This window comes from Alosa alosa, chromosome 9, assembly GCF_017589495.1.
Source record: "Alosa alosa isolate M-15738 ecotype Scorff River chromosome 9, AALO_Geno_1.1, whole genome shotgun sequence".
Taxonomy (NCBI): domain Eukaryota; kingdom Metazoa; phylum Chordata; class Actinopteri; order Clupeiformes; family Clupeidae; genus Alosa; species Alosa alosa.
This window is the reverse complement of record NC_063197.1, coordinates 19,048,254-19,076,115: the sequence shown is the minus strand read 5'-3', so window position 1 is coordinate 19,076,115 and position 27,862 is coordinate 19,048,254. Positions and strand designations below refer to the sequence as shown.

Below are 27,862 nucleotides of genomic sequence, written 5' to 3'. Positions count from 1 at the left end.
CTAGGATGACCAATTTTTTTTTGTATGTTTGCCTCCAGGGGTCATGTTAACCCATTCCATGTGCACACATGTGCATAAACAGATACACACGCACACACATACATTCACAGTAATCATACGTATGACACATACTCACACAGTAGACATATGTACACATGCATGCACATGCACAAACACACATACTGTACGCAGGCAAACACACAAGCACGCACACGCACACACACACATAAACATAAACGTGTACACGCACACATGCACACAATTCAAGAATTTCTCAGAATTATGAACAGGCAAGATGGGGGTGGGGTTGTATAAAATTCATTTTACATGTGAAATCTATGAACTAATCATGTTTTGGTACTTATTGTCTAGCAGATACCAGTGAGAATTGAGTGTGGATAATGCAATTTAGTGAGACAGTTAGAATCATATAGGCCTTTCAGCGTGATTTATTTTTGTGGAAAAAATGTGCTGGACTGGGCGGCGGTCATATTTTGTACCGCTCTGCGGTACATCTAGTTATATACAGCAATTATGTTCTTAACTAGCTAATAGTAACATTATGCACTAAGTAAGCTAAAAAAAAATGCAGGAAGACCTAACAGTGACATGAGACGTGCATTACCCTGTATCACAAACATGTCATGCCAGATGCTATAGGCTATCCTGTCATTGTATAATCTGACAATTAATGCCAAAATATATCACAGGTAATGGTCACAAAAGCTCTTACAATTTTGCATGTCGCTACAGCCCATCTGTATGCTAATAATCATTGATAGCCTAAAAATGATGAGCTTTCATGATAGTCACGGATGATGGCAGCATAACTAAATGATGCGGAATACCATTAGACTGAATGTCATTAGAAATAATCTACCTTGCTAACCCAAGATAGCATAGCATGTAAGCCATGTCTTATGATGGAAGGTTCACACATAGTGCTTTAATGCAACCTTATAATGAACCTTAGGATCATGGTCGTATAGCCTATATTAATTGCAATAATCACGCTACAATGAATGTGTGTAATCAAAGCCATATTGAACGTATTGAAATTGAAATGGAAAGCCTGGCTGTTTCTCAAGTGTAGATAAAGAATGTTCTCCATCTTCATTTCAGAGGCACTGATCAGTTTAGATGTAGCCTACTTGCTCAGTCGGATGACGGTGCATGCCACATGCCATTTTTGCTGATGGTGCAGGGCAGAGCAGAAGATTGCCCCTCCACCCCACTTCCTGTGGCATCGGTGCTGGAGGCCAGTCAGTCTCACAAGCCTCCCCGCCACCGGGCCATAAAATGCTCTGAGCAAGATGAAGCAGAGACCACTAATTGAAAGCTGTGTAATGTGTGTGTGTGTGTGTGTGTGTGTGTGTGTGTGTGTGTGTGTGTGTGTGTGTGTGTGTGTCTGTGTGTGTGTGTGTCTATCTGCAACAACCATTGGGGAGGAGACAAAACAATAGGGCAGTTTGAAGGAACCAAGGCAACGCTACCAATAGGCCAAGACAAAACAAAACACAGAGAGAGAAAAAAACTCAGCATCAACCCCATAACAATCACTCCAAAGTTATTGTGATGTATGAAAGTTACCTGCCTACAGTGACTATGCTCCCTACTAACCAACAGGCTTGCTAGCTAGTCCTGAAGATGTGGCTGCAGCAGTAACCAAACCTGATAAGCAGGTTTTGATTGAGAATGAACTGATCAAAAGTAGGTTTTTACAATCAGTCTGCTTAATAGTCACCGAATAGCACTGTGTCATTAACACTCACACTCATACAAACACACACCCCCACAAACATCTCTTCCAAATGATGTAATCACACAGACAATAGGGAGTATAGATTATCTGTTGCTGTGGAAACAGCTGAAGCTGAACAGGAACAGAATCACACATACAGAAAAGACACGCACACACACACACACACACACACACACAAAGTGAGAGAAAGAGAGAGCGAGAGAGAGAGACAGACAGACAGACAGAAAGAGAAACAGAGAGAGAAACATTAACCCTCACAAAGACTTCCATCTCTGCTCTTATACTAGACCGTAGCATAGCCCCTCTCCTCAGGGGACACAGAATAAGCTTGTTTGCGTTAATGTTCACAGAGGCTGTAATGTGATATCAGCCTAGATCAGAGAGGCAGGTGCACACTGGGCCTAATAGGTAACACTGTTTCCATGAAACCTAGTTAAGATCTCCAGCTAGGAGTGTATCTACAACACACACATGATTATCTCTTACTGTGTGTGTGTGTGTGTGTGTGTGTGTGTGTGTGTGTGTGTGTGTGTGTGTGTGTGTCTCATCTGTCACAGAAGCAGACATGGTAGATGCTTTCTAATCTTTCAGTGGATGAAAATCCCCCCATGTTCTAATATGAGAGAGATCAAATAACATGAATTTAAGAAATATTACTCATATAGGTTACTTATATAATCAGGTTACTTCTGTGGTGTAGCAAAACAACAATTGGAGCGATTAGTGAGCTTTAAATTCAGATTCTTTGCCCAGTGTGGCCCTAAATATGGAGAGGGAAATAGGTTACGCGCAGGTGCTAAAATTACTTCTGTGAGCACATGTGTGCTGGGGGAGGACATCTGCGACTATATTTATTTGTGTGAACTACTCTGAGTGTGTGTTTGTGTGTGGGTGGGGTGGGCAGGGGTGTGTGTGTGAGTCAGGGTGTATTGTATATATGTTTATGTGGGTCAGGTGATTGACGATGTATGTGTGTATACGTTCATGGATAGGTGAGCAACAGCATGTGTAATGTGTCAGCAGGACTGTGTGTATGAGCGTCCATGTATGTGTGTGTGTGTGTGTGTGTGTGTGTGTGTGTGTGTGTGTATGAGTGGCAATGCGTGCGTGTGCGCAAAGTTGTCAAACTGGGATTGAGGTGTCATGTTCAGGCTGTGCCAGGGGCAGAGCAGCTGGGATTGGAGTGCTCTTAAAACCCCCACCCTCCTTTTTTAACCCCCCCACCCCCACCAAGGGAAAAAATCCCGATCCTTCCCTAGTATGTCCAAAGACCCCATCCCCTGTGCCTTCTCCTACTAATCAGTGTGTGTCTAGAGTAGGATGGGTGGCAGCTGGCAGCCTGCCCCATTATGACAACCCCCCAACCTTTCACACACACACACACACACACACACACACACACACACTCAAACACACTCACTCCACCCCACCCCACCCTTAATGCAGTCGGCCCAATCCCAGGCAGTGATTCCTCGGTACCGTCCAGGGCTCCCACACCTGCCCCCCGTGCTGATGGGACTGTCCCACACAGGAGACAGGGCGGGGGTGTGGGTACGAGTGTCTGTTTACAGGACTAACAGCTGAAGAGAATGGACCAAGAAAGGAGAAGAGGAGTACCCCGTGGGACACAGATGGTGTGTGAGATATCACTGAATGGAGAGATGTTTTGCAGTAAGACATCAAGATGAATGCGTGATGCGATAGAGGACACTCACACTATAGGCCTTTTCACACTGCCAAAATCGCCGCGATTTTATGTACCAGAATCGTGGAACGACTGTCCCTTTCACATAGACCGAGGCGGAACGTCGGGACAAATGAGTGCTTGATGCCGCACTGGTATCTCTTCTCATATTAAGTCATCAATGTGTTGCCACTGGAGGAAATTCAAATGTTGACATTTGGGATGACCTTGTCTTCAATCACTCCCTACAGAAGAAGTCTTATGTCCCACGGCTTCAAAATGTATGGAAACCTAATTATTCTCAAGAACTCAAGTAATACGTTGTTAAATGTGTAGGCTGATGGAATTAAAACAAATTAAGTTATGAATGTTTGTGTTTTACAGTCCATTATTCCATGACATCAGTGTTGTCACTTGTTCCACACTTTGACAACAGCAAATGTCCTGCGATGGAGAATGAAATACATTAGGACATCATAGACGTGAATAAGACATAGTGCATTCAGTATAGAAAAGCACTCCTCAAGACACCAATTGCAGTACAGCACCAGATGAAAAGTAGATTGAGTTCATGATTATTCCTGGTGGCATCCTGGTTCATCACAGATAATTTACACACACATAATACACAGTATTCAGTGATTTAAACAAAATTCATTAACATGATATATGAACTCTACAAATACCCAAGCACAATTAGAATATTTCTCTTGCAATACCCAGAAATGATGGCCTTCAATCATCGTCTGTCATGGGGACGTATACAATAGCTGAGATACTCACCCAATGAAAAAGAAAGAATTAAAGGTTAAAAATGGCCCTGTAAAACTGCTTAAAATGTTCAGTTGTTGGGCACACCCTTAGAGCTTTGGGCTTTTTCAGTGTCTTTCTTGCCTGCCTTGCCCCCATGTTGTCTACATTTGTATAGGCCTACTCCCCTTGTTCTGGTCAAAATTTATATGAAGCTGTTCAATTGACTTTTAAACTCCAAATCTAATTTGCATGAGTAACAACCGGTCACCTATCAAAAACCTGTGCTTTTCAAAGCTACATTTAACCAATAAATATTTGGGTACCCCTCCACAGAAATGCTCGTTTGTCTGAGGTCAGTCAGTAGCACGTGTGTGGGTGGGGTGGGGTGTCTGTAGTTGTATGTGTGTAGTTGCTTATGTCTCTGCTGGTCAAAAATGACTCGAAGACAATCTTTGTACACTGGTGGTATAGCTTTTATCAAAATATGAACAAAAGCAGTCTTTTACTTTTTCTAGGGATAGGCTACACTAATAATAATAATAATAATAATAATAATAATAATAATGGATTTACATAGCATTTTTCAAGCACAGAGCACAACGTGAGAAATGTTCACTAAATTTCAAGTTGAACAGATCATTTTGGGAGGTTTATATGTTGTTAAACATTGTGGATGAACAATTCTGACTCGTAGATGTAGTATATCCATACATTTGAATTTAAAAGCAGCAACACAAATTTGATGTTTTATCTTATCTAATGGATTGACATAATAAATCCCTGTGGAAGTTTATGAGGTGTCAATGAATGACTAACATCATTTGACTTTATTTACAGACCACCACTGTTCTCCCTGAATCCAATCAAAATAGGCCTCAAAAACAAAAAAAAAACATGCCACAGAAATCTCTCTCACACATGCACACATAAACTACACTGGACATATAGTCTATGGAATAAACCATGATATCTTATTTGGTTGTGTAATAAATTGTAGAGAAAAAGACAAATTTAAACAGCTGTAAAACGTGCTCTTTTAAATCCGAAGTGCACTTTGGGCTTGCATATGCATGAAGAATAAATCTCTTTGACAAGCAGCTGCATTTTAATATGCTATTTTTAGAAGCAAGCGTCACTGCTCATTGTGACGCGTCGGCAGAAGCTGGACAGAAGTCTCCAATGCAGTGGTGGTACAACGCCATATGGTCACAAATAGATACCTAAAAGTGAATATGGAATAAGCCATGCTATCTGTCCTGCCAACGCCTCAACCAAAAATTGTGGCAACTGATAGCCTATTGATATTAAACACTTTGGATTAATGAATTACATCAGATAAATTATTTATTTAAACTAATTATTTAGTGCCTATTACAATGATAGGCACTGAACTAGAATAGTGACAAATACACCCGGGCATGAATGAGTTAATTACCGGCTTATTACGAGTTTCTAGTTAGGCTATCCTACAAGTAATTCATTATTTCAGCCAACGCAGAACGACAGAGGGGGGTAGGCTACTTTTTTGTGTGATGCAAGTGTCCTGTGCTGGCTCCAGAAATCCACCCGTGAATCCTGCGGCGGTACAAATGTGCAGCCAAAATATTTCTGTTCAATATTCAAAAATCCTGACGCTGTACCGCACCTTCTGAATAATTAATGAAATGACGTAACCAATGCAGTGTCAGCTGTAGCCCAAACTGGAGGAGAGGCGGGGCCAGAATAAATCATGATGCAGTCGTGACGTCCATTCGGGGGTTTTAATCCTTTGCCGCAGTATATCAGCAGGTAATGAGAGGAGGGGGACGTTTGGTCGGTCGGAACGAATTTACGACGATACGACCAAATTAAACCGGATGGTGGATAAAAATCATTAACACTTTAAACGTAGGAATACCCAGGTCGAGGCTACTACAAGGAAAAACGACCGACTCGACCTTGGCCCCTCCTCTTTCGTTATAGGAAGCTGAGCTGTATTATCTAACACTAAAATAGCCTATTCTTATTGTTGTAATTGAAAAGACGCAACTTTTTTATTTTAATCAAATAAATGGGGGATTACGGATTTGGCTTGCTTCAGACAGTAAGTATAAACAACAACAGCATTACACTCTTGGGCGGAGGCGCTTTCAGATCCTACTCGACCCCCTCTCCGGTGTCCACCGGCCAGCTCTCCCCCAACTCGACTCCTGTTTCTAGCAACACCGTCCCCGGCGTGTCCTCTCTATTCCTGTCAGCTGCTGCGCATCAGCAAAACATGCAGGATGGGCCTGTGGGGGTGACAACCTCGCAGCAACCACCTTTAATCGAACAAACCAACGACAACAGCAGCAAACACGAGCATTTGCAATCTAACAGCAGCAACAACAACCACAGCAATCAACTGGGCTTTAACACACAGGACTACAACGCCTTGTGTCAGAACCAACAGCAGTTCGACGATTTTAAAGCAACTGTAGGTCAAGAACAGTTCTGTCCGACGCAGTCGATCTGTGACCTTCAGCACGACCGGAAAATACATCAGCAGTTAAGTCAGCAGGCTGAGTTCGGCTGCTCGGAGCCACCCCCACCCCTAAGAGAATTTAGTCACCTGCCTCAGAAGCAGCCTTACACCACCGCCGGCCCGAACGAATCCGATCCAAACACGGACTCGAGCCACGATCAAATTCGCAGTTTATCGGTGGAGAAGGCAGAAGCCGATGTGGTTGCTGCCGCGTCGCAATCGCCCACTTCCGTGAATCCAAACAAGGTAAATATCCAAATGGACTCCCCTAACTCCCATCACATAAACAACGGCAATGGCACCGGTACCGGCAATAACATACTGCCCGGAGGTATCGGAGCCGGCTACTCCAACCTCCCACATCAAGATATGCAGAATGCGGGAGGTGGCTCGGCTTCGCCGTCTCTCCCCGGTTTCGGAACTCCCTGGTCCGTTCAGACGAGCTCCCCACCACCACCTATCTCCAACTCAGCCAACCCCAGCCACGCAAACGCGATGAACCCGATACCAAACGCAGAACACGAGAACAATTTCTACCCGGGGATTCCCTCCTCCATCAACCCGGCCTTCTTCCAGAGCTTTTCGTCGGTGTCTACTAATCCTTGCGCCGGGATTAACGTGCAGGGCTTCAGCAGCCCTTTCTCGCCCCAGATCAACATCCCCCAGCAGCAGCCTCAGAGCCGCCGGTCCCCGGTCAGTCCCCAAATGCATCCGCAACAGGGAGCCTTTCTGCAGCAGAGGAACAATTACAACCATCACCAGGTGAGGCTACAGTTTAAATTCAACCGCAGTGTTTTGCTGTGCGATATCAACCCTTAACCTGGCATCTTTAATCGCATTACAAAATACCAGTTGCATCTCTTGGACAATGGGCGTAACAATGTATTATCTTACACTGTCACATTGATTATAACCTGCTTATTACAAATATACCTTTATGTTCACGGTGGAATTTGATGAGTGAACAATTTAATGTATCCACTGCCAAGATAATAGAGCATAGACAATGCACCATTCCTCCCCTGCCACGCTCAAACCCCAAGCCATTGTCAGTCCTATGTGATGAATACAAATGCGGCCTTGTCTGTGCGAAACAGCGCACTCCAGAGTAGCATTAGACAATCGACTGCTATGCGCTAGTTTCTCTAGCTTGCATTCCACATTTATATCGCCATTCCATATTGCAAATGAAGCGTTGCACCACTGAGCTGATCCGTAGACAGCATTTTATTCATTAATGTATCAACATGAGAGCAGAGCTCTGCCACTGCGAGCAGTCGTGACATTGTAAGAGACACTCACGTGACATTCCAGAGATAACATGGCCTCAAGGACGCCTGTGTGTGTGAGAGAGAGTGAGTGTGCTTGTGTGTGAGACAGATCGATAGACTGATAGATAGAGAGAGAGAATAAACGCGTCGTAAACGATATAAAGAAGTATATTAGTGCAATGTCTTTTTTTTTATCTGTTTTGACGCGCACACGAGATAACTCTACTCATAGGAATGACATGAGTAAAAGGAGATACAAACTTCGCCACACGAAAAACGGGTCACTTAACTGTATTCGTTTTGGTTTATTGAAGAACTGGTTGGACGTTCCATGACCTCTTTCCATGTGGCAGTTGGGGTTCACAGGGTAGAGGCATCAAAAGGTGGAGGAGAGACGGGGAGGGAGGAGATGAAGAGATTCAGTCACATGACAATGTCAGGGAGTGGTCCTTTGTGTATAGACATGTAGACATATTGAGACATCACAGGCCCCAGTTACAAAATCACTCTTAAGTGAAGTTATAGGCCTAGTAAAGTGTTGAGGATGACCATAGCTGCTTAGGTCAGTAGGCTATCTCAAGTCTTGAAGTACCTGAGTGGTGTGTGTGTGTGAGAGAGAGATGAGTCTTGATTTTTTTTTTCTATCTCTGTTTAACATAAACTGTAAGGAATATGAAATAGCCAGTTAATAACAACTTTCATTTTACATGTATAAATCTCTCTCTCTCTCTCTCTCTCTCTCTCTCTCTCTCTATGTGTGTGAGTGTGGGTTGGACTAAACTCAGCAAATCTAGGCACTTCTGCAATCTTGTCTTCAGTCTAGACATTGTCAGATGGAAATAGACGGTATTGAATGACAAACACGGCCTAACTTAGAGACCTTTTGTGTCCTAAATCACAGAAACAGCCAGTTGTAAATGGCATTGCTACAAAATACATTTATTTTGTCCCAATGCAGGCTAGGGTTCTGTAGGCAGTAGGCATCAATGGTAACTATGATCTCAAGTGAAGTCATACATTATTAGTTTACATATATGCATAATATATGTCATCTTTACCATATTTACTCATGAATGGCAATGTGAATCAGACACATATGTATGTTTTAGAAAACAGCAAGGGTGTGTGCAGGTAGGCCCAGGGCGTGTGGTGCATTGCGCATCGCAGTCGACCCGTGTGTGCATGTATGAGTGAGTGGGAGAGTGCTTTGCTGGAGTCCGAGTGCACAGGACACACTGTATTAGACCTAAAGCCCTAAAGCCTCTTAGCCCTGTCGTCACTGCAGGGCCGGGTATGCAAGGCCACTGTTGCTGGAGAAAATTTGTTGTGGGAGCGATTAGGACAGTGGAGCACAGCGCACCCAGCCAGCTGCACACGCATATATGCCAAAACAAATGCAAAATACAAATAGACTCACATTATATAATTGTGTCTAGGACGTGCACGGACAAAGAGTGTGTGTTTAATGAGTGATTCTGCACATGGCTGTTTTTTGTCTTTGTCTCTCTCTCTCTCTCTCTCTCTCTCTCTCTCTCTGTATCTGTCTCTCTGCCTTTCTCCCCCAAGCAGACATAGATGATTATGCATGCACACAGGCACATGCACACACACGCACGCACACACACAAACACACACACACACACACATACACACACACACTTACAATTGTCTCAAAATGATACCTTCAGTGTAATTAAATGGTCCCCCTTGCCTTCCTGCAGCCCATGATGAAGCAGTCTCCCTGGGGGGGCAGTCACCAGGGTAGCGGCTGGACTTCTGGAGGGATGTCCTGGGGAAGGGACCACCGTCGCGTAGGCATGGGGGTCCCTGGCTCCATGAGCCAGGTGTCCCCCATGAAGAAGCCCTTCTCCAGCAATGTCATCGCCCCTCCCAAGTTCCCCCGCACGGGCGGTTCCCTGGGGCCCAAGTCCTGGATCGAGGAGAACGTTTTCCGCACAGATAACAACAGCAATACCCTGTTGCCACTGCAGGTATGGTGTATGTTTGTGTGTGTGTGTGTGTGTGTGTGTGTGTGTGTTGTGTGTTGTGTGTGTGTGTGTGTGTGTGTGTGTGTGTATATACATGGATAGCCAGATGCGTTTGTGGGCCATAGTCTTGTGCCTGTATGGGTTTGTTTTAATGCTCACAGGTGAGTGCAGTATTTCAGGAGCTTGCTCATGTGCTCTGTGCAAGAATGTCTCACTTCCCCTAATGCCTCCTGATCTCAGTCATATGCAAACGGTATACGCCAGAGTATCAACCAAAAAACCTTCATATGGATTCTATACCTTTTACACATGACCATATAGGGAGGGGTTTGGTGAGAAAATAATCTTGTCCAATCAGGGATGACCATTGGATTTTCTCTGGAAATGAAGCACAGCATCTTCCCACAAGGCCCAATCAGTCACAAAGGGTGACTACCTATCTGTGTTAAGGTCATGTGATGCATCACTCTCTGTCTGAACAGGCCAGGTCCCAGTCAAGACAAACACTATCACAAGATGTCCGCAGTGACAGAGTTGAATTGATTAAACCTGAAAGATAGGCGGATGGCTCACCATTATTCACACTGATATCCTAAACAGGTGGATGTGTGTATGGTAGTCTTCTATTTTGTTTTAAAGACGCAGTCTGTGCAGTGCATTCCTGTCTGCAGTGGCTTCCGTGCTTGTCATATTTTCTTGAGAGAAACATTAAATGTAAACAGAAAGGCCAAATGGCCGTGGATGTTAGATGCAGTGCTGTGTGTGTGTGTGTGTGTGTGTGTGTGTACGTGTTTGTTGGAAGGAGGTTGGACAGCCTTTCACTCTAAGTGGAAAAATGCTGGACTCAAAGGATTACAGAATAATTTCCTGAATTATAAGCTGGAGCTCGATCCAGGGAGCAAGAGAGGAATTGAAAGGGATTGAGAGCGAGTGAGAGAGAGAGAGAGAGAGAGAGGGTGAGGGGTGAAGGACTTTGAGCCTGGTTTCAACATATGGGTTTCGGAGCCAAAAAAAGAAAAAAGGGAAGGCAACAAAATATCAGACATCAAAAGGAGGGGTAAGGACTTAGTAGAGACATGCAAAAACACCTCTAAGGACGTCTTAGCCAAGCCCAGTAAACCAAGAGAATGGGGGCCATTTGCATCTCAATCAAGCACTCCCACATTCATTTATTGTCAACAATGGCAAAGGTGTTGGCTGGTAGGAGTGAGTTGGGTGTTGGAGACGTTACTCAATTCAAGTCTGCCGTTACCACCTCATTAGTGTCACTACCTTGGAAACAGGGTGAAGGTTGATGCCTTCACCATGGGTTTCGAGCTGTGCCCTGTCCAATATTGTGGAAGAAACATTATGGCATATGCATCTTTGGAAACCTTTTGGCCTAAATGTAGTGGGGCTTCCGTTGGAGTTGTTAGTCATATCCACATAGGGGCACAGCGTCCTCACTTGTCCCTTTAAAGGGTACTTACTGCCTAGTGGAGCTCAGCATACCTCTCCAGAACTTGGGCTGGACAAACATGCTGGTTTTCCCTGACGTGATGTTTTCAGTAGCTGGCCCTCGTCACTCTCTCCCTCCCTCCTTCTCCCTCTCTCTCTGTCTTCCTCTCTCTCTCTCTCTGTTAAGTGCTCTCCCTCTCTCTGTCATTCCTTCTCCCTTTCCAGGAAGCTGGCGCGGCACGGCGGTATTGTTCATTTCCATAAACAGTGTCCCACTCGGAATTCCTAGCATTCCACGCATGTCTCTTCTCCTCTCCTTTCCTGTCCTTTCCGTGTTTCCTTCCTGCCTCGCGGTGCTGTCGGAACACACGCTGCTGCTGGGGCCCACGTTCCAGCTCCAAATCCACTCCGTCATCAGCTATGGAGAATAGGGAGAAAGTGAAAGACAAGAGGAAGTGTGGCCTAAAGAGTCCAGAGCTGTTTACTTAACATCACTCAGTCGCACTCAGGGCTGGCTGGGACTTGGAAAGGGACGGGACTCCATGTTGACCAGACACGCGACCTGCTCGCTCATGCTCCCAGCCCCAGGTTTACATTTTCGGGACTGGCTTTATTTTTGGCCCTCCTGGAGCGGTCGCTATTGCTATCTTTAGCCAGCCCCTCTGACACCTTGAAAGCGGTGCAGCGGGTTAAGCTCTCGTAGCGTGAGGCAGGGCGCACAGTCGCACTCGTAGCGTGAGGCAGGACGCACAGTCGCACACGGCCCGAACCCGTCACCTGTCCCCACCGCTCCCCCTCCCCCCACCCCCTGCCTCTGGCCCCAGGAGTGACAGCACGGATGGCTAAGCTCCTCTTTAAACAGCAGCGCCCAGGCTAAAGCAGACAGGCTCACCGGGCGGAGCACATGGCACTGACAGATTGAGCTCCTCGGCTGTCCGGTGCATGACGCAGGAGCGGGCAGGGCGAGAGGCTCGCCATGGGAGATGCCGCTCACCAAATCTGTCAGCCTCCGATTTTTAGAAGAGAGGGAGAGAGAGAGAGAGAGACAGAGAGAGAGAAAGAGTCCAATGGTGACATCTGTGTGTGCTGATTCATTCCAACAAGGCTCTTCAATGGCGAGGCTGATGAATGACCACAGATGCAAGCTCTGATCACAGTTTAAGGCACCATTCTTTCTCTAAAACTTTCAACTCATACATCAAAAATGACAACAAGTGACAAATGTCTTCCTAGTTATAAATTAAATCTTACATTTGGAAGACTTGGTGAAATGTGGGATGTTAATCTCTGTTATCATGCTCTTTCAGATAAGTATTCATTGTAGTCTCTCTCTTTGGGTTTTATGATACAAACCTGTGTGTCGCTGGTCCCCTTTGTCTCGTTTAATTGGTGTTTTTGTCCCTTGGATGCCCCTAAAGCCGGGCTGGGCTAATAACAGGCTTGGAGAGAAGGACTCTGCTTGGGTTTGAAGTAATCTGGTATTATCCCAGAGACTATTTCCCAGGCCTTCTGCCGCTGTTTCAGACTTTGAGAGTGGCCATTCACGCCCAGTTTCTGGATGAGAACCAGCACAATGACTGACACGTGTTTAGTTTCACTTTTCTAATACTTTGCTCCGGTCCAGAGCAATCAGATGTTTGAGGCTAAGGCCAGCATTGTGGATTGGGCCTGGGTTTTGGATTAGAGGTTAGAGGATTGGACAACCTGTGGGGTTTCGTAGGTTTTATGTCCTGTGGTGTGTGTTCAAGTATTAAGCGTGGCATATTGTGGGTTTATATATTACACACAGGAGTTAAAGGAACATTCCAAACCCCCCCCCCCCCACCCCACCCCATAGCAAACCAAACCTAGGTACCTTTGGAATCTTTTACTGCCATGCTGCAATGCAGTACTGGGATGCCCCCCTTGTCTAAATATCGCACGGCAGGGTGAAATGCTGCCCCCCACCCATTAGCCACTGTCCTGCCACATAACAATGGTGAGGTCATCGGCTCTCAACCTAGTTCTCCCCTAAGAATGCGGCTCCTGGTTTCTGGCTGGGTTCCCTGGAGGGCTGCGGCGAACCCTTTGCGGGCCAGTGGGGGGAATCTGTTGTGGAGGTGGCGCACGGCGCAGGCACACACTATTGTGGCCAAGGTGAATAAACACGGAAAGAATTTTCATCCGCATACGCTCAGCACGCACACACGCACACCCACACGCACACACGCACACCCACACACACGCGCGCACACACACACACACACGCGCGCCTGCCCGCACGCCCCACCAGCAAATAGTAATCCTGTAATACTCCTGCTCCTGAAAACAGTTGTTTTTTGTTTGTGTGTGTGTTTGTGTGTGTGTGTGAGAGAGAGAGAGAAAGAGGGACAGTAAAAGTGGCAACTATAAGGTGTGTGCATTAGTTTTGAACCTGTTAATGAAATCTCTGAAGCCAATTTGCATAGTCTGCTTGACTTGTTATAGCCTCCTATCTAACTTCTCTCTGTGTGTGTATCTGTCCTTTAGGATCGCCCCAGAATGTATGACAGTCTAAATATGCACTCCCTGGAAAGCTCCCTGATTGACATCATGAGGGCTGAACAGGACCCCCTGAAGGGTGAGTTTCACATCAGTCGTGCACCTGCCATTCTGTGTTGGGGGAAGGGAAGGTCTTATAAGCAAGCTACACCAAGCACATAACTGAAGTGTTCAGTTCGCGGAATGTAAAAATAGTTTTAGGAGACTTGTGTAGTTTTTTAGAATGAACGCAATGTCTGGTCTGATGGTCCCGTCTGGTGTAGCCAGTTGCATTGATTAGGAAGGAAGCTAATTGTTGCAGCAGATGGTCCCCGAACGGAATGCTTTAGTTACATGCCTGGTGTAGTCTGCCTGTTAAAGACGGCCAGCCTTCGGAAACAGGGCTGTTGTCTTCACATGTGTGGATGTTAATAGAAAGAAAAAATATTTTCCACTCATCGCCTCCACTACCACTGTGCCACTGATTTCACAGACACCTTTTTTGCAGACAAGGGACAATACAAAATAAATGCAGGAGGAATATGCCCTGCGTACAGTACATTCATATTCTACATTAATATGCTCCTATAGAGAGACCATATTAAGATCAAACTAACAGCGGTCTCCTACAGTCTTCCAAATTGGAAATGTGCTGGTTGAAACATGCCAGTGAGAATGTATGGATTTCATAACGCTTGCAGCAGCTTAGTATCTGACTCCAAATCCCATTAGGCAGGCTCTCAAAGTGCTGAGAATAACAGAAACATTCTTTGCCATCCCCAAGGCTTACAATAGCACAGTATGGCTTCAGTTGGCATTCATTTCTTTTCAAGTTAGCTCTTTTAAGATGGTTCATGGCTTTTAACGGTGAGGTTCAATGAGCTCAGTTTACACTGTATGTACGCTGCATAGTGTGATTGTACAGTGAAGTTTATACAGTGGTAGAATAAACTCTCTCTTTGTGTGTTTGTGCATGCATGTGTGTTAGTGTGTATGTGTGTGTGTGTACGCGGGTGCGCTTCGCTCTGCTCACAAGTTTGAACACAGTTTAAGTGAAATTGTGCTCTGTGTGTGTGTGTGTGTGTGTGTGTGTGCATATCCCGGTGCAGAGACCAGGGATCCATACATCCTGCTCTGCTGTATTCTACTGGGCTCTGGGCGTGGCCTTGCAGAATACAGCAGAACAGGCACACAGAGCAGCATTTACAGCTCAGAGAGAGAGAGAGAGAAAGAGAGAGAGAGAGAGAGAAAGAGAGAGAGAGCAATCCATTATGTATTAATTATAGAGAAAGACTGTATGTGTGTATGGAGGTGTGAGTGAGGTAGAGAGAGCAATCTTCAGTGCATAAAGACTCAGAGAGAGAGAGAGAGAGAGAGAGACTAAATTTAGAGCAGGGTGCACTCAAATATACTGTGTGTGACAGCAAAGCGGGGGCAGGGTGAGGCAAGAGCCATTTCAACCACCACACAGCTGAAATAGCTAGGTGAGCCATGTAGTGCTAGTTTCAGCACACACCTAAAGAACACCACAAGTTGAAATAGCTGGGTGAGCATCATTAAGCTTTGAGCCATGTAGTTCTAGCTTCAACACACCTAAAGACCACCACAAGCTGAAAGAGCTAGATGAGCTTCATTAAGCTTCAAGCCAAGTAGCAATATCTTCAACAAGCAGGGTGTCAGGGTGTCAGTGTGCCAATGTTACGGTTTACCCAGGAGCTCTGTCTGTACCAATCTAAATTAATCAGGAAAAACACTGACTGAGCATTGAGCTGATTCATACAATATGTGTAAATGTTGGGAACAAGCCCAGACTAGATAGCCTACGTATATTGGCAGTGGAATAGACAGGCGTGGCACTGGAATCTGCTGACAGATAATGTGAGATGTGCTGATAGAGTTTAAGAAATGGGATGTAAACAACTCTTAGGGAGGGTATAATGGGTGCTAAATCATTGTAAATGCCTTCTAATATATGGTCACTGGACACACACACACACACACAGAAGATTGTTGAGGTCATCTCTGATGTTATGTGCCTGAAAGCAAAAAATAAAGCTACAATATGCATGACCTGCTAATCGCTGGTGCAAGAAGAAAACACTCCTCTTTCCTATTCCTCTCTCTGCCTCAGCCATCCAACCACAGGCACCCACACATTTAACAGACATCTTGGAAGCCCAATCCATGACTTTGAGTTGTTGTGCGGCCCGCCGGCCAGTTTTCAAAACCCAATGTGGCCCTTGAGCCAAAAAGTTTGCCCACCCCTGCTCTAAGTTATTGTGTGAAAGAACTGACTTTTTTGTTTGTCTCCTCATGTCCTCATTATGTGGTATATCACAACTCAAACATTAGAAATGACATGTGGCATGTTCCACAGAGGGCTTTGGAAAAAGGCAAAACATAATGTTAACATAGTGTAATGTCCGCTGTTCTTATAGCTTAGCATAGACATTTAGCAATGCTACAATGGACCTGATAATGAAAATGATTTGTGTAAGCTGCAGTACATCCAAGCGGCACAGATTGCTGAATATAACATGAAGACGAGGCTGCAGTGACAAAGTCGTGTTAGAAGAGGACCTTGTCTATAGGCTATGTATAAGGCTCTTGGCATACATGCCCATGAAGCCAGCAAGGGGATTTTTATGAGGGCTATGGTGCCAGAAGTGGGATGGAAAACACATCTGGCGTCTCATGTGATGGCCGATACTCAGACAGGTGACTCAGACGGCGATGTCTGCCCCAGCCCATCCAGCTCGTTGGGGCACATGGGCCGGGCGGCTTGTTTTGTATTCCGTCAGCACAGGAGATGGCTTTGTGCGTCGTCTGCAGCCTGAAAACAGAGGAGCCGTTGTCGGCGGTGTTCTTTGCCCTGGTTTTTTGGGGGCCTGGAACGAGTCACATGACCACAGAGCGAGCTGCCTCTCTCTCTCTCTCTCTCTCTCTCTCTCTCTCTCTCTGCTGGGCCCATGGTGGCACCCCTGGAGGTCTTGTCTTGTTGTCCATCTGTCCCATACTTGTCTCTCATCCTGCTCTCTGTCTGTCTGTCTTTCTCCCTGTCTGTGTGTCTGTCTCTCTGGTGTCCAGGCCGTGTGGGATGCCCTCACCCCGGGGCAGATGGCCTGCTCATGCTCAATGGTAATTATGTTCCTTCTTCTCATTGCTGTAGTGACTAATGATTCAGGCGTGGCCTCCCCTCCTCTGCATCAATCTGCATGCAATCTGACATAGGTCTGCACTGTGTGTGTGTGTGTGTGTGTGTGTGTGTGTGTGTGTGTGTGTGTGTGTGTACATCTGTATATGTTAATCTCGGCGAGCGGCTTCTTCATGCTGGAGATTATAGCTTTGCGCTAACTACAGGCTAGGGGATGGGGTTTAGTCTGAATCTGACATGAACTGGATGTCAAGCGAAGTCATTTTATTCATATAGAACCGTTTTAAACAACCTGTGGTTGACCACAGTAAAAGTGCTTTACACAGTAAAGGAAAGAGAAAAGAAAATGTTAATGGATCAAAATCCTTTCATCAAGGTCTAAGAGGAATTATTTTAAACAAATTAATAGAGAAATATTAGTCTGTAGACAGGGAGAGTAACCAGGCCAGCCATGTTGCCAGTGCTGTAACTGAGGAGAAGGTTGGTAGACATGTTCAACACAATTGGCCCAAGGTGATGAACTAAGACTTTTAGGAGTTTTAGACTGACAATTGATACAATCTTGCTGTTGATTTAGCTAGACTGAACTGGTCTAGTGCTTTGCCAAGCTATTTGGTGCTTTACTGTCTACTTGGTTTCCCCCTTTACCTTGCTTGGAAGTGCTTTCTCAGAACTGGCATTTGTACACTGTTGTTTAATTAAACAGGTGGCTACACATTCAGTTTTTGATTACTGAAATAGGACTGTCTGAACTCTGAGCCCTTAAAGATGACCTCTACCACCAGGGCATACATGAGTTCACATCCTGCATAATGGTTTCATTATGAGCTCATATCATATTATATCATCAGCCCATATCTTAATTTAATAAGTTGTAAAGTGTTGGCCTGTCAGCCATGGCCAAAGTCTAAATCCTTGAGCCATCACATTCTCAGTCTCTGAGTTTGCAATGGTGAGCACAGTTTGGTCATTGACATTTCCATGCAATCCTTTATGTGTGATTCTTACGGAGCCCCTAAGGGGACATGAGCAAAAAAAAATCTAAAGTTTAGTTTCATGTGCTCACGTGAAACTTTCATGTGCTCACGTGAAACTTTCATGTGCGCATGTGAAACTTTCATGTGCGCACATGAAAGTTTCGTGTGCGCATGCAAAACCCTTTCACATGAAACTTTCATGTGCGCACATGAAACTAAACTTTAGAATTTTTTTTGCTCATGTCCCCTTAGGGGCTCCGTAGATTCTGTCTGTTTGTTTGCTGTGTTTATTTTGAAGGGAAGATGGGTGTCACGTGTCTTGTATTTACACACACACACCCACACACACACACACACACACACACACACACACACATATCTATATCAGAAGGAATGCTGAGTACACTTAAATAATGTGAGTGTGAAACGGCTGTGAAGTGATTTCCTTCCTTCTGTGTAACTTTTATAAAAAAGTGAACGCTCAGTCTCTCCCTGAGGAGAAGCGAACTAGTTCAGCTTGTGGGTCATGTCGTGCTATAGGGTCACAAAAACAAGCTGGGGTTGTTTGTCTCTGGCTCAGCTGGAGGGGGGTGGGGAGGGGGTGTTTAAACGCATTGTCACATGATCCAGGGCACTAGTCCCTTTGCCTGGAAGTTACTTATCACAGGGACGTTCAGTAATGTAGATCACATGATCATCTGGAACGCCTGATGAGCACATGATAAGTGTGGGGTGGATGTGTTACAACTTTATCCTCAAGGATCAGAAACTCATCAGGTTACTCATAATGTCATATGTAAGACTTCCCATTAATAGATGACAAGCCAAGGGAATCTACTCCTTGCTTGGTCAAAGAGAAACTGATGTTTGATATTACATTTAGTGCATATTTCTATAGTATACTATATTGTGTGTCAAGAGTTGGAAATGAAGATGGAAAATAACATAGCAGACAGTCAACTTTGAATGTGGTTGGCCTTATGAAGTATTAAAAATGTCAGTCATATTTTTACCAGGGGAGACCTCACACCCACCTAGTCTCCTTTAGTAAACTGACCGTGTCCCTACAAGAGTAGAGCCTTAAATGAACATGAAGCCTAAGAGCTCATAAAACCTCCGCCCCATCCATCAGCACGTTCTCTATCTCGTTTCCACTCTCTTCTCTGCTAAAACTCTACTCTGCTTTGTTTACATGCAGCACGGAGCTATGGGAGACGACGAGGTAACGCCCCGCTCACTGTGATGTGCTGTGTGTGTCCGCATGGCTCACAATATGCGTGTCCTACATACATTCACGCACAGACACAACATGCTCATCATATAACTGCCTCCGTCATTAACTCTTCTCTCAAGTAACCAACGCCTCCACCGGCCTGTATACGGTGAAAGGCAGCTTTGTTAGTGGTCACTACCTGCAGCCACACTCCCACGTGCCTAACACTCCGATAGGGACTAAGATTCTGCTTTATTATGTAATTCTGATTAATGACCAGTCCGATCACATGTTGATTATAGAATAAGGCCAAAACATGTTGGGATGTGGTGGGTTTCTCAACTCTTTCTCATTACTTTTAATATTATTCATAGGATGGCAAAAGCTATTTATTCATGAGTGAATATTTATTAGTCAGTATCTATTGTATTTCTGTTGTATAACAGCAGAATTTAATTTGCATTTACTTCAGTGTACCACTCCAAGGTAGCTCTTTCTTTCTAGAAGAATATTATTTCAATACAGGAAGTTAGTTCCCTTGATTGTATCACAATGTTTCTCAGGGAAATGGGTTGAATTAATTGTAAGCGTACCATTCTCATCAATCTATCAGCGTGTACTTCCCCTTGGAGTGACCCTGCTGTAATGCACACCAAGCCATCCAATCAGCTTTCCCTCTCATAGTCACTGAGAGTAGTGTGTTTTTACATGTCCACGTATGGAAGTACAGGTTAGATTGGACACGCACTCGACAGCAAACTGATTCGGTAACAGGTGGTGATGATTCACATCACCATCAAATTTCACTAGAAGTTAACCCAGTTTGACTTGTTTGCTTGATGGGCGTGTTCAATTTAAGAACATGGCTGCCACCCACACTGCTGGTTTGCTGAAGAGGGTTTGGTCTCTGATTTTGCACTCCTTTGGGTTTCCCCAACAATCCGGTCTGACGCATCCTCTCCCAACAGGGCGCTCCTCCTTGTTTCCGATCGACGACGTTCTCCTTGACGATGGTCATGGCAACCAGGGCGTCCCTGGAGTTCTTGGCTCTCCTAACTGCTACGCTCACCAAAATGGGGAGCGTATTGAACGCTTCTCTCGCAAGGTGTTTGTGGGAGGCCTACCTCCAGACATTGATGAAGGTCAGTACATTGACTGGAGAACAAAATGTGTGCACAGGTTCTCAAGCTATGTATCTCATAGAGGTGATACTATTGTGTTGATAATGATGGTGCTTTCTGTTATTTATAAATGTAAGAATTAAATGTTGAGCAACATTGTGGTTAAGGATTTCAGCAATGTAAACTCTGTAAATAGAACTTCTGAAGGTACATTTGGTAAGACATGAAGGCTTAAGGGTCATCACACACACTCACACACCATTTTTTTCTTCTTTTCCTCATAGATGAGATCACCTCCAGTTTCCGCCGCTTTGGCCATCTGGTGGTGGATTGGCCCCACAAGGCCGAGAGCAAATCCTACTTTCCCCCTAAAGGTAACATCAACGGCCAGCTGACCAGTCCAGCCTCAGCCATGGATTTTTCCATATTACCTATAGACCCTTTCAACAATGATGCTGATAATGGAACTCTCTTGAAAGGGTCTATATGCCAAGCTAGTTTTAAACGATTTGTTTTGTGCAGAACAGAGGGTCTTGGTATTTTTTGGTAAAGGATGCTATATTTAGTGGGCTTCATGACTGCATACTGGTTGCCTTAGTTACAGGCTTGAACTGATTCAGTGCCTTGTCTAGCTGATAAGAGGAAATTGTGTGTGTGTGTGTGTTGTCTAGGTTACGCCTTTCTCTTGTTCCAAGAGGAGAGCTCTGTTCAGGCTCTGATCGAGGCCTGCTTGGAGGAGGATGGCAAGCTCTACCTGTGTGTTTCCAGTCCCACCATCAAGGACAAGCCAGTGAGTTTAGCAGCCAGCTTGTCAAAGCCAATTTATCCAGCACCAAAGCCTCTTGTACAAGCCTCACGGATGCCAGCCAACAAAATGTTCCAACTCACAGAATCAATTAGAGTGAAGTCGAAGCCAGACTTTAATGTGATGCTTCAGACAACGTTAATTTAATTTTGATAATACACTATAAATATTTTTTTTTCTGATTGTCTTTTCTATCCCTTAGGTCCAGATTCGTCCGTGGAATCTGAGTGACAGTGACTTTGTGATGGATGGCTCTCAGCCCCTTGACCCACGCAAGACCATCTTTGTGGGTGGGGTCCCTCGCCCCCTTCGTGCAGGTCAGCGCGCTTCACCGCTCACTAAAATCTCCACTCATTGCGGTCCATTTCTCAACCACTCTCTCTCTTGCCATCATTGCCCCGATTAACCCTCTGTTGTGGTGCTTTCCTCTCTACAGTGGAGCTGGCTATGATCATGGATCGTTTGTACGGTGGCGTCTGCTATGCTGGCATCGATACTGACCCAGAACTCAAGTACCCTAAGGGGGCGGGCCGAGTGGCCTTCTCCAATCAGCAGAGCTACATCGCTGCCATCAGCGCGCGATTTGTTCAGCTGCAGCATGGGGATATTGACAAACGGGTATGGAGCTTCTTCATCTAACTAGTAGAGGCTTATTGGTGGAATATGTGTTTTTTATTTTGGAAATACAATTATACCAGACCAAAGCGATCATAGTAAAGATACTAATAAGTAGTAGTGAGATCATATTTCCTTATTGACTCTTCATGTCAGGTCTGTATTATTTCATTCAATGTTTTAAGCCTTGATCAATTTAAAGAATTGCAATAAAAAGGCTGAAACATACAATCAAGACACACCACTTAGAAGATAGTCTAATAATTATGTTTAGAAACACACACACATATATACATATATAACAAAAACTGCACATTGTACTTTTGAAGAATTATGCTTCAGCTGTGAATGCCAGCATGAACAGTCAGCAATGGAACAGCAGTACAATCAGCAAGTGAGAGACTGAATCTGGAAATAAAATTATACCAGCAAGTGAGATACTGAATCTTAGACAAATAGAGGTGAGTGAGGGAACTGAGATAAGTCAGGGAAAGACACATTCTCAGGCTTGTGGTGTTTTTGTTATTTAAAGGGGTAGAAACACGTATGAGTGTAATGTTATAATAGCAGCTGTCTCCATGGTGAGTAGCAAGCTTGTTTGAACTAAATTAGTCCAGAGGCCACACTGTCTAGGACTGGGCCTGGTTTGTCTTCCAGAACACCACGTCCCAAGGCATTCAACTTCATCACGCAGTCTAGTTTTATCACTTCACCTGCTTGGAAATCATTGACAATTTCTAATCACTTTTAATTATTACCATCACAAGCAGGGCTATCTTCATAGACTGAGCTTTTAAGTAACTACCTATATTCCAATCCATTTCACTGCACCGGATTCAATATGATTTCTTTCCAATTAGATAAGGACTTGCATGTAGAGTGGTGAGACCTTCAAAAGTCATGTGCACTCTCTGACATACTGTCACAATAATTATATGTTGTTTTGCCATACTTAATAATTCCTATTATACATAAGTATAACAATAAGTCTTTGCACATATTTAATCTTTCTATTCAGCTGGTGGCACTGCCTGAACCAGTGGAAAACAGCCATTAGTGTGACCCTGACTGCTTTCTCACCTGTATGTGTGTACATCTCTGCCCCCTGCAGGTAGAGGTGAAGCCCTACGTCCTGGACGACCAGCTGTGTGACGAGTGCCAGGGGGCGCGCTGCGGGGGCAAGTTTGCACCCTTTTTCTGCGCCAATGTCACCTGCCTGCAGTACTACTGTGAGTTCTGCTGGGCTAACATCCACTCGCGGGCCGGCCGCGAGTTTCACAAGCCCCTAGTCAAGGAGGGAGCGGACCGCCCGCGCCAGATCCACTTCCGCTGGAACTGAGCGTCATCAAGAGAACAACAGAGAGAGAGAGAGTGGAGAGACGACGACACAGCACGAGGCAGGAAAAGTGCACTGTTCTGTCCCCTCACCCCTAAGCTATCAGTATAGAGTATGTAACAGTATACATTATAAGCAAATATAAATATATATGAAAATATATCTATATAAAATATAAATATGTATCTTTTGTAGCAGCCAAAACACTACAAGCCTCAGTTTTTCACCAAACCACCCGCCATCTCAGGCTTTGATGACTTTTTTGTGGTACTTTCATGTTTTTTAAAAAAAGGAGATTAACAGAAGAGAGATTGATTTTTTGTAGTTTTTTCAAATTATTTTTATATGTGAGATTTAAAGTAGATACGAGAATGTTTTTGCATGGGAGGGGGCAGCCTGTCCGTCTGTCTGTCTGTCTGTCTGCTGCTAGACCCCCCCCCCCCCCCCCTCAGCTGGTGGGCAAAGTGCGCACTTGTCTCTGGAAAAACCCTCGATTATTTAAATCTCTGACGCCTGCCCCAGGTCATTAACCAAAGGTAGCAACTAAGATAGGGAGCATGAAAGAAACATTTCTGCCACAAATGAAGTGAAAGAAAGCGAAAGGAAAACAACAAACAAACAAACAAAATAATTCTAGAAGACGACATGATTATATTTGCTCTCGATTTAGACCTGCAAAAAAGATAATACCTCAAAGTAACTAATCTGGTTTGTAGTTAGCTCTATCTACCATTGTTAATCACACAAGCTGTGTAAGAAGCTTTGCTGCTATATATAATATATGAACAGATGTATAGTTGTTATATTAAATGCCATCTACTAGAAAGGAATCATTAAAAATTAAAATGCAGTCCACACTCTCACTCAGATATGGCAACACATGTTGCTCATGAAGACTAGAATGTGAAATCTTAAGTGCATGTTTGTGTATACGGCATTTGCAATGCATGTAGAATAGAGGTTACTGACAACATATAGAGAAAGAAAACAAGTAACAAAACTCATATTACAGAAAAAAGCTGAACACTATATGTAGCATGAACAAAATAAACTATCAACGACCTTGGTGTCAAATGTTAATTAAGTTGAGAAGTTATTACAAAAATAAACATGCATGCTGATGTTGATGTGATGATTGGTTTACATGATTATTCTATCAGAAACATTAGTTTTAGACTAGTACGTCTGGCCATCTTTGTGTATTCGGTGATTTGTGAGGATTTCGACACAAAAAGATGTAAAAAAAACTGAGTGGTGTTTGTGGTTAGTGTACATGCCGTCTGTGTAACGTGTGGCTGTAGTTAGTGTGGATTGAGGTTTTCGTTAAGTTTCAACGTAGATAAAGAAGAATATTAGGACAACATTTTGCCTTGACCCTACTTATTGTTACCTCCCTATACTCATACGCTCACCAGTGTTTCTCGATGTAGCATAGACCATAGCTGACAAAAGGCTAATAGCCAGATTTGAAAGAATTATCCAGTGTAAAATGGGTAGGCATTTTACATGAACACATTAGGTAGCCAATACAGGTTTCAATACACACAGGCAGTTGGTCAGAAGACAACACTTGTGTTTTTAGACAGAGCATACTACTCCTGTAGAGTTAGCTATGTTGTCCATTGATGCAATATGTAGGCACGTTTAAAAGGAGCTATAGACGTCCTTTCTCAAATCAGAGTAAAAAAAAGTGGATATCACTTAATAGTGTCATTGGGGAATTATCACTTGAGAGAAAAAAAAATATATATATTTTCCTTTCCTCTTCCTTCAAATTCAGTTATGATCATGGAAAAAGAGCAAAGATATTGCAAAATTTGTGCCATTATGATTTATCCCCTCCCTGTGATCCTGTGCGGTTATAACACTTAATTAATTTACTCCTAGGGACAATCTCTCTAATAGCCGCAGATGCCAGCTCTACTGCTGGCTGTCTGGTACTGTACTGTATATTTGTGTGTGTTGATCTTATTTTATTTTCTGTGTCGTGTGCTTCTGTGTTTGTTTGTCTGTGAGCACCACGCCCAAGTGTTGCTGTCTTTTTGGTGTTTGTGATTCAAGCTTTTAAGTGTCTCTACTGTTACTACTTCAAGATGAGATTGTAAGGTTTATTTATTGAGTTGTGTTTTTTAAAAAATAGAGTATTTATTTGTCAATATGATACACATTTTGCATTTGCCCCCTCGACCTCTCTAATCACTTATAATATATATAGTGCACTACATGTTCTGAATTTCCTACTCTTTGATTACAGTCCTTTGTTGTTGCTCTTACCATTACGGTTATCAACAAGCTGGCTAACCCTGAAGTTCTGAAAAATGAAAAGCTGTCCGTTTTATTTACCTGTATGTCATCATTTTATAAATGATTTCACTTCCCTTGGACATCTACCTATTTTTTAACCAGATGATTTTAATATTCCTTATTTTTTCATAAGTTATTTAATATTTTTTGCAAGTGGGCTTAGGTTTTCTATGTGAATGCAGAGCAGTAATCTGTGTGTTCTAATGGAGGTCAGGGGGAATTTTGGGTAGTGCTTCCTTGCAGGCATTGCTTGCTCTGCCTGGTCAAATCAAAATGGAGGATGAATCATGCATATGAGATTTGCGGAGCTATGCCTAAAAGATGAATTTAAATATGAAGGAACATTTCACCTTAAGCGTCATGGTTCTTGTGACTGTCGACACTCCCAACAAAGCTATGTTAGAACTGGGTTTAAATGGTTGAAAGAGTGACACTAGAAAAAGCATCGGCACTAGCCACACCACTTTTCCCTGACACTGGCCTCTTTGTGTTGTGAGTACCGTGTCCGGTTTTCTGTGTTGAACACTGTTGCTTTGTACGCTTGTGTGTGTATGTGTGTATGCGTATGTGTATACGTGTGTGATTATTTTTGTTTTTGTAAAAATCATATTTATTTCACTATTTTTGTAGACGAATAACTATTTGATTTGGATTGTATTTTTCTATTTCAATAGACTTATTTTACACATTTTATTTCCCCTAATATTTATAGTTCTGTCCAGAAGCAGGATTCTGTTTATGACGAAAAAGAAACAGAGACAGTTTCAAGAAACACCCATGCAATTATGTATATATTGATATATTAATATATAAACTCTTGTAATGTATTAATATGATTAATATATGAAAACATCACATTTTGTTTGAAGGAAATACACATTGAGGGTTCTATTATGTTCATGGAAGACACTTGAGATTTTCCCCCGTTGCATCGAGACTCTCGTAGCCTCTCCTCATTGATGCTCCGAAACTTGAATATAACACATTTTGAAAGGCTGACTAACCTCGAATCTGTGTTGTGACGTGCAATACTGTTTCTAATGTTTGTATAAAAAAAGTAAGAATAACAGTGTAAACCTTTTTAATGCAGATTTATTTTTTTCATTGCATATTTTGCAAATTTCTGATTCACAGTGTCATTTTTTACTGTCAGAAAATAAACCCCCTTTTCTTCATTGCAACTATTTTTAAATCCAGATATCTTTGTACTGATGTAAATGATTGTAGTTATTTTGGATAGTGTTTTGCTAACAAAAGGAGAGACTTTTTCATGCATATTTCTATTTCTTTTCATTTTGGTTTATTCTTTTTTATTTCATTTAAATAGACTAGTAGCAAAATACTTGGAATAATTTTTCATATTATGTGTCATTAATATTATTTTGTATTTTTATGTGGAATATATATAAATATATAATTTTATGATGCTAATTGCTAAAATATTATTTTACGTTGAATTATTTTTAAAGCTAAAATCTTTGTAATATTGTCAAAGTTACTAGTTTCTAAAATCAGAGTTTGTGTAGATTCACACAAGTGGTTTATGAAGTGTTCGGATTGTAATTATTACTGAATGGTTCTTTGATATGCAAATGAATATCGTGGATTTTTATTTTGGTTTGTTTTGTATTTAAATGGGGTGTTGATTACAATCTTTAATTTCCTGAATAAAGACCCATTCTGTTCGGACACAGTTTGCGTTCTGTCGTGGTTGATTATCTCGTAGTTAGTGAGCTCAGGTTAATCGACTTAATAGGTCTTGACACAAATTATTTTATAACTGGACCAGACATAAGACTTACATGGGCGGAAATTGATCTAGGTACTTGGAAAGACTGCATATGTAGAATATGAATTGATCTACTGCTAATTGATGACTTGAAGCAAGTTCTGTCAAAAGACCTGCATGAATATAGTGTCTCAGAATATTGTTTAACCCAAAACAACAATCACAATATCTGAGTGTAACTGCTCTAATCATGCCTGGTGTTGACATTCTGATGTTCCTCCTGCCCACCTAGATCTTCTTTCAGGGAGATCTAGTCTGGAACACAATAGTTCATAACCGTTTCCAGTTTTCAAAAAATGTTAGGCCAATCAGCGACAAGAAGGGAAGACGAAACCGAAAATTACTGTGATAAACAGAAGCAGCAACACCTGCAATGGTCAAAAAATGCAGATGGGAAAATGCAGATTTATTTACAGCAAAGGTAGACCATCATACATTGTTTTCTGACTGTTGATTCTGTTTATTGTCAGTTTGTAAAGTTTAGGCGAAGTAGGAAGTAACATTAGGAATCTCTGATCAATGTGATTGGTAAGGCTGGACCAATTTCAAAGTTAGTGCCCGTTCCAATGCAAGTGTTGGAAACATTTCCCAATCGAGACTTGATCTTCTACAACTGGAATCACTGATCAACATTCTTATGTAGACTACCTG

The 27,862-nt window shown here is 43.2% G+C and overlaps 1 protein-coding gene across 3 annotated transcripts; it reads left to right on the top strand.

Moving 5' to 3' along the window:
- Positions 1 to 5,927: 5,927 nt before the first annotated feature.
- On the top strand, positions 5,928 to 27,115 carry cpeb2 (cytoplasmic polyadenylation element binding protein 2). 3 transcript variants are annotated; one of them, XM_048252335.1, is made up of 11 exons: positions 5,928 to 7,464; positions 9,695 to 9,964; positions 13,907 to 13,997; positions 16,985 to 17,035; positions 19,227 to 19,250; positions 20,210 to 20,383; positions 20,647 to 20,736; positions 21,034 to 21,152; positions 21,370 to 21,484; positions 21,604 to 21,785; positions 22,894 to 27,115. In XM_048252335.1, the coding sequence occupies exons 1-11, from the start codon at positions 6,250 to 6,252 to the stop codon at positions 23,119 to 23,121; spliced, it is 2,559 nt and encodes an 852-aa protein (XP_048108292.1). In that variant the 5' UTR covers positions 5,928 to 6,249; the 3' UTR covers positions 23,122 to 27,115. The 3 variants fall into 3 exon arrangements, with proteins under 3 accessions (XP_048108292.1, XP_048108293.1, XP_048108294.1); XM_048252336.1 differs by lacking the exon at positions 19,227 to 19,250; XM_048252337.1 differs by lacking the exons at positions 16,985 to 17,035; positions 19,227 to 19,250.
- The last annotated feature ends 747 nt before the right edge of the window (positions 27,116 to 27,862 follow it).